Here is a 7,559-nt window from a genome sequence, read left to right on the forward strand (position 1 = left end):
TTTGTCTAGTGGGACTATTTTTTTTATCGAATAGATTAAATGCAGCCAGATTTTTTGGAGACTGACTTCTTTGATTATTTAGAAGATCATCCTCCTGCAGCGAGGGATTGAAATGTAGTTTCAACTGATGGGTTTCCAGCTCATTATGGTAGAATTATTCGAGTTAGACAAACTTGACTAGACAGACATTTTTCACAACGATGGATTGGACACGGAGGAGTAGTACCTTGGTTATTCCGATTACCTGGCCTAACACCACTGGACTTCTTTGTGTGAGAGGGTCTTGAAGCAGGAAGTTTATTCGTCGTCAATCAACTCAAGAGAACAATTGAGAAATCGAATCAAAGCTGCGGTGCACCAAATATCGCCAGATCAGTGTTTAACTGCAACACGAGCTGTCCGTATTAGATGCAACGCTTGCGTTGCTGCAAGAGGCCAACATTTGGAACAATATCTACATTAGGCAAGTGAATAAATACAGCATAAATAAATAATGAGAAAATACAAAAATGAAAACGTTTTTTTTTTGCGATTTTCTCCAAAACAAAGCAAAAACGAGCATATCTCTACAGGACTTTTTTTCTTATCGATCCCCTGCACGTTCCCGAAATTTTGACATTAAAATTCCAGATACCCTGTATATATATTAATAAATTAAAATAATGTTAGTGTCTCACCACGCTTTATACTGGAGTCAATTCTGGATTTCTTATTCCAATGTGGCGTCATGTTTTTTTGGAGCTAAGTTAATGCTTATAGAAAACAAACTGCCATTTGTTAAGGAACCTACTGAATGACTGCATATTGCCGGACTCGTCTGCAATTTCTTTGGCCAACGACTACTTTTCATTTCCGACTCGCTGTATGTCATTTAATTTTCTATCATTATCTCTAATTAAATTCAGTGAAATGATATTAAAGTCCCAGTAATGTTCACCTGAACGTCCACTCTATTTTGATTATTTGCGAAGGTCGCGAATTTTACATAGAATATTCCAGTACCATAAAACTATAATTTAAGATGTATTACATTGGACTTCTGATGAGTTTTCTGATGAGTAAATGAAAAGAATCGATTTTATAATGTGACAAATTCATCGTACATTCAGATCAAAATATTGATATGTATATAAGTCTAAAGCATTTTATGCACTATCATAATTCCAATTATTCGACTAATTTCTTTAAATAATTGAAACATATACGGCTATCACTCTTTTTAAAAGAGTGACATATTTCATACATTTGGATCTAAATATATTATATCTATAAAAGTTCGACACGAAAAGTATTTTACATCTTTATTGCAATTTAACAAGAATTACTTTTGTTTACAAAGAATTTTTATAATTTTTCTAATTTTTTATTTATTATAAATTATTATTAATATTCGTGCTGGTATTAAATCACAATAATGGGTAATGTTAAAAACATCGAGCTTAATTTAACTGATTTGACGGTTGACTTGATAAAAATAACAGCATTTCTCTTTGTACTAACTTTTATTTGACAAATAAAAAGTATCCGTTACAAATAATTGTAAACTGTTTATCTTATACAGTACACGTAATCGTGATACGTACGAGTGTATAGCGCTCTTTCTCTCTCTCTCTCTCTCTCTCTCTCTCTCTCTCTCTCTCTCTCTTCCTCTCCCTCTCTCTCTCTCTCCCATGTTTGTGATTATACACGTTATCTCTTTCAACCTTCTCGCGATACCAAAGTCCAGTTGCAACAAACCGGTTTATAAATCTGGCGTCGATATTTTCCCCATGCACACACGCACTCGGAACACACACACGCGTCTATACATACATCCTCACGTACTGTCATTCATCCACGCGTGCTTATGTGCCTCGTCGTAGGATTACAATTAACAAGTGTATGTATTTACGTGTGTGTTTATGTGTTAGACGAAAAATGCATAACACGCGGACGAAGCTACGCGCGGTTATAGTTTTGATTCATTTCATGTAGTTTGTTTTATTTGCGATCTCATTCGCACTCCTGCTTTAAACGAGGGAAATCCAGGATTCCCTCTGCTTCTGAGAACCTCGGGCCGTGATAATTCCGACTATTCACAGATCGACAATTATGATATATTTTCCTTAACATTGAAATAATATTATTATGTAATAATGTTACTTGATAATATTACCTAATCTCTAACTTCAAGGAATAGTCGAAAAAATAAATGTACAAAACACATATCTAATGTAACAACACGCAAAGAATATTTTCTCTCGATGCTGCGCACTCGAATTTGAACAATGATGTAGAAACACAATGATACCGAAAAGTAACTAACAAAGGGAAGGAAAACAACAGAATTAGGAAATCTCGTCACGAGAAGTCGCGCCCTCGTCTCTCTGTGAACAGTCGACCGGAATTTTGTTGTGAAAATAATTGGAGATCTCTAAATCTGTCAAGTCCATCGCATATGCGAATTTACACATGGATCGTGATTATACTTGACATTTCATGTCGAGCGTGTCAATTGCTCAAGCCCTTTGTACACCTATGCAAATCCACGCGCGATGATCCCGAAAGTGTAACGGACTGCGAATGCGTCACCTACTGCCTACTGGTCGATACAACTCTGCATTAATGGACATTGTCCACGGTCAAGATGCTTAAAAATGCCCTTTGTAGGCACCCTGATAGGGGTGACGTTTACTGACCAGACTAAAATGTATTTTCAGGGGCTGGAGGAGAGAGAGAGAGAGAGAGAGAGGAAAGGGTATTACGAGTTAATTCGGGGCTGACCATCGGTACGCGAGAAAATTGGAAACGGCGATTAGAATGTTATTATTATGCTGATCATATTTGATCCTTTTTATCGTCTTATCCATCAAAAAGGTTGTACTAGCTTAATATAGCCCGGCATACATTATAACGATTCAATCCTCTATGAGTGCGGGTTCAAGGGTGACATCACTTAATCATGTTGGGACACACTCGCTCGAGTATTAAAATCGACTATCCAGGGCAAAGCTAAATAATGCTTTTTTTTTTTTTTTTTAGTACAATCGTTTTTAATTGCACTTGGAAAATTACCAACACGGCCGCTATTTGCCAAAAGATACTCCCGTTCAAATAGTCACGTTTCAAGATAGTGCTATGTAGTAGAGGTATTTATTTACAGAGATCATGTGTGTGTATGCCGAATCCGGCTGTTATCTTCGAGGTATTCGCGATCGCATCTTCGTATCAGGATTTTAGCGTGAAAATTTTGCACATCGAGGATAATTGTAACGAACTATATACTGAAATATACATATAGCAGTGGCAATAGCGTTATAGCATTTCGGACCAATCCTGATTCATTTGAATTCGTGTCTCGCAAGTCTCTCGCAAATTTCTCTTCTGTACAATATAATACAAAAAGGAACAAACTGGCAAATGGAAAAAAAGACTGAAAAATATGTTCCACTCACGCTCGTTAAAAAACATATAGGGTCAAGATACAATGTTACTATTATGACGGACTTTGTAGTAGATTCAGTGTTTTGTTCATATCATTTTCTAAATCATTCGGTAACCGTTCGCTCTTCGCCGATGGTGCCCCCTTAACCTTATGTCTCTTCATTAAGCCTAAATATTTCTACCCATTGTAACACTAAGAACGTTTACGCGTTCGCTGAAGGGGATAAAGGTATGATTAATACAGATTTAGGGATATAATATGAACGCAAAAATACTCTTATCAATAATCATAAAGTAATAATTAATATTAACTATAATAATAATGCAACAGCAGAAACGCATACCTGTCGGTGTATGCAGCAATTAAAGAAGGGAAAGGAACGTTAGTGGATCTTATATACAGTTTCTTTTTGCGAATACACTTGTCAGTTCTTTTCCTGCGAATACGTTTACCTAGTAAGATCTAGTTTTTCTCTCTCTCTCTCGCTCGACCTCTCCGTTCCTTCGGCACTGTTGCCCTCGCATTCACTCTATGCGCATTTATTCTTACTTCCATAGGATTAGAATTTGTAAAGAATTTATCAAAAAAGCTGGAAAGAAACGTAACGGGAAAAGTGTGCGTTGTTAGATCTCGATGTTCAGGAGAGTCGCGACTAACGGTTTCAAATTGGCTGTCTCGCGCCAGCGTCTCGATTGTTCGTTGGCACAATCTATATAATTTGAAATTAAAATTATATAGATTTTAGACGTTTTTTTTCTGTCGGGCGAAAGAGACAAGATTTAATGATAATAATAACGAAAAAAAAAAAAGAAAAAGAAGATACACGATGATTTCCAGCGAAATAGCGCGCGATTTACGGTAGAAAAAAAAAGGATTATTCTTTGAATTTCCTTTAAAGGATAAATACGTTTTTTCGAGAATGCTAACATCGGGGAACATGGTGCGCTTGCTCGCCAGTTTGAAACCCCCCGCTGTCACATCGACAATACGTGTGGCTTCGCCGATACGATACAAATAAGAGAATTCTATACTAAAGAAAGGCCGACATCGAAAACGTTAACGTACTCGATTCGTGAATCGATTTACTCTGCAGGCTGCATTGGGCGACTATCATCCTTGAAAAGGATTGCCATGTTAAGGTCACGTTAGCATCGACCACAAGCGTTTATCTTCCTGGGAGAGGGTGATTCGCGTGTGGCATGTGTCATCTGTGGGTGTGTGTGTGTGTGTGTGTGTGTGTGTGTGTGTGTGTGTGTGTGTGTGTGTGTGTGTTGTAAATTCTACAGATTATCCTCCTGTGCGCAGCATTTTGCCGGAAGTATCCCAGTTTCTTGCACGCGTTTCTGCAGGTGCATGTCAAATGTACTTGTTTCAGGTTCCACTTTCAGCATTTGTATGTGTTTGCCCAAGAAATATTTCTAAAAAAAAGTTACAAAAGCGCATCTTTGGCTCCCCTCTTCCCCGAATGCATCCCTCACTACGTCTTAGTAATGATCTGCATTCTCGTGCACGCTGGAACAGAAAAAATTAACGGAGTTTTCAGTCAAAGACCGTATAACGATTAAAATTGAAGAAAATAGATGATATAATTAAAACGAGATAATGATGAATTTTCTTATATTAAGTTTTAAAATTTTTCTCTTTTCATTATGAACTATTTTCTAAAAATGATTTACGAGGTACAAAGCGCAGAATGACAAAAATGCAAGCGTCTTATGTTGCGTAAATAAGATTTAAATCGTCGATATAAAAAGCCTTAATTTACATATGATATCTGAGCGACGCAATAAACGTACTCGGAATAAATCGCAATGACAACAGCGCACGAAGCCTTAATTGTATTAGTATGCACCACGAATGGAGTTCAGATTACATGAGTTATCAGGGATCCAAGAATATGGGATCTTGAATATGAATAAATACTACAGCTTTTATTTAGCTGCAATTATTTGATGATTATAGACACATTATTAAAGAAAATGTTACTGTTTATTCGTGCGAAATTACGGCGCGTCGATGAGCAAACGGGGCGCAGCGGGAATGGTGTTAGTTCCGAAAGCAGGTCTCAGGCAGAGGCGAAGTTCTTGAACACCTTTGTAGGATGATTAGTGATTCCTTGTTACATCGAAAGTAGAACAACAAAATCACTAGTCTTCCATACAACGGTGCTCTATTTTCCCTCACGCTGGGCTAGAGATTCCTCCAGCGCGTCGTTCTCCTTCCATCCGTCTCTCTCCGTTCCTACTCCTTCACCTTTGCGAATGTTATAGTCACCTCGATAGTTCGGTTAGTTGGATTGTGTTAGTTCCTAAAGATGATGAACTGACTCGATGCGATGGCGGCGATATCGGTTATAAAGCGGATGAAGTACGAGAAATTATTATCGCGCGTGACAACGAAGAAATATACTCCAATATATATTAAACATAGCATATAAAATCGAAGAGTCTGAATATATCATTCACAAAATGTTAACACACTATCGACTTTATCTTACACTCACAAGCGTGTTTGTGAAGTTATTTATATCTTTTAATTTTCAAGATAGCACATATAGAGTATAATTCTTTTCTTTCTTCGATTTTACTTTAACAATTATCTTTTTATATCGTCAAGATGTTTACGCGAAGCTTCGCAAAATCATAACAAAGTGGCAGTGCATGAAATGATAACAATATATATCTTACAATATCATACAAGCATTATATCGCAATTTTTATCATGTAATTACAAAAATTGTACATGCTTAAACATCAAGATATTATAGAATATATATATATCTTTGTTAAATAGCGCATTTAACAATAAACATGTTCGATTTTAAGTTTTATTAATATAATATAAAGGCAATATTTACAATGTTAACATGAAATAAGAAGCAGATTTTTACATTTAATGTAAGTATATGATATATAAGTATATGTTATATAATAATTACCTCTGCTGCAGCAGGTACTGGGCCATTTGTATCTGACTGGGAATCCCAGTGATGGTAATGATGCGGTCGTTACTACCAGGCAGTGGCTCGTCTATAGTTATTCCGGCACCACTGTCGGATCTGATTTTTCTGATCCTCGCACCACCTTTACCAATTATGGCTCCGGCCAACTGCAAACAAAAATAAGATTCTATATATAATCAGGTATATTTTCAATTAAAATCAAAGATACCTCAATCAAACAAAATAATCATTATTAAACATGACAGACATTTATCTACAAATTATTCTCAATCTTTAGCCACTTAATAGAAGCGCAATGACCCTTCGACGTATTTTTGTGGTGTGCATTTTTTTAATAGTTTACGCAGGTATACGCGAGACCTACAATTTAATACGGTTGACAAGAAAATCTCGATAATTCATTATTGCTTTCCGAAGTAGCTTCCGAGAAGCAACGATCGAATAAAATCCAATGTTCCTAATCGGATTTCAATTCGCATCTTCGGTATAAAGAGCAAATACACAATTTTCTGCTACGATTACCAAAATAAATTAATGCAACGAACATTTACGTTTTCCTAGAAAATAAAAACAAACACAAAGTAAGCTTCTAGTCGACTTACGTCTTTAGGAATGGTAACTTGTGTACTGGTCTTGTTTCCACTCATGTTGCCCTGGTTGCCTTGATTGTTTCCACCCATAGGGCCACCCATTCCCGTGTTACCACCGCCACCCAAACCATTGGGCGCGCCTCCTTGCAGCCCCCATCCATCACCTGTGACAAAAGAAACATTAACGGCTCGTATTTCGACGAGTATACACAAACCCCCAAACATTTCAGCGATGTGCGCCGATTTAATGGAACGCTCGGATCTTTCTCATCAATATCCTAATCATCTTTGTCGCAGAACTTTGATATCTTTATTGCGATCAAGGATGTTCGGGTTTCCCGATTGAAAAATAGATGTTTCTTTGATCACAGCTTAAATGGATCATCAAGATTCTTCTTACCATTGTAATTTCCGCCGCCGTAGGGTGGCGGGCCGCCTCGGTTTCCGCTACCGCCGTATCCGCCACCGCCACGGCCACCGTCGTAACCGCCTCCTCCACCACCGCCGCCCACACGCGAGTTACCGCCGTATCCACGATCCGGGCCGCCGGACATTCCGCCGCCGCCACCGCCGCCACCGCCGC

The 7,559-nt window shown here is 37.7% G+C and overlaps 1 protein-coding gene across 1 annotated transcript in view; it reads right to left on the reverse strand.

Moving 5' to 3' along the window:
* Positions 1-7,559, reverse strand: part of LOC108754381 — a 94,133-nt gene that overhangs the window by 14,542 nt on the left and 72,032 nt on the right. The window contains exons 10-12 of the mRNA XM_018496633.1: positions 7,377-7,432; positions 6,989-7,140; positions 6,363-6,532 (exon numbers count right to left, since the gene is read on the reverse strand). Coding sequence (XP_018352135.1) covers positions 6,363-6,532; positions 6,989-7,140; positions 7,377-7,432 — 378 coding nt within the window. The remainder of the gene's footprint in view (positions 1-6,362; positions 6,533-6,988; positions 7,141-7,376; positions 7,433-7,559) is intronic.

The sequence above is a fragment of the Trachymyrmex septentrionalis genome, unplaced genomic scaffold, assembly GCF_001594115.1.
Source record: "Trachymyrmex septentrionalis isolate Tsep2-gDNA-1 unplaced genomic scaffold, Tsep1.0 scaffold8, whole genome shotgun sequence".
Classification (NCBI taxonomy): domain Eukaryota; kingdom Metazoa; phylum Arthropoda; class Insecta; order Hymenoptera; family Formicidae; genus Trachymyrmex; species Trachymyrmex septentrionalis.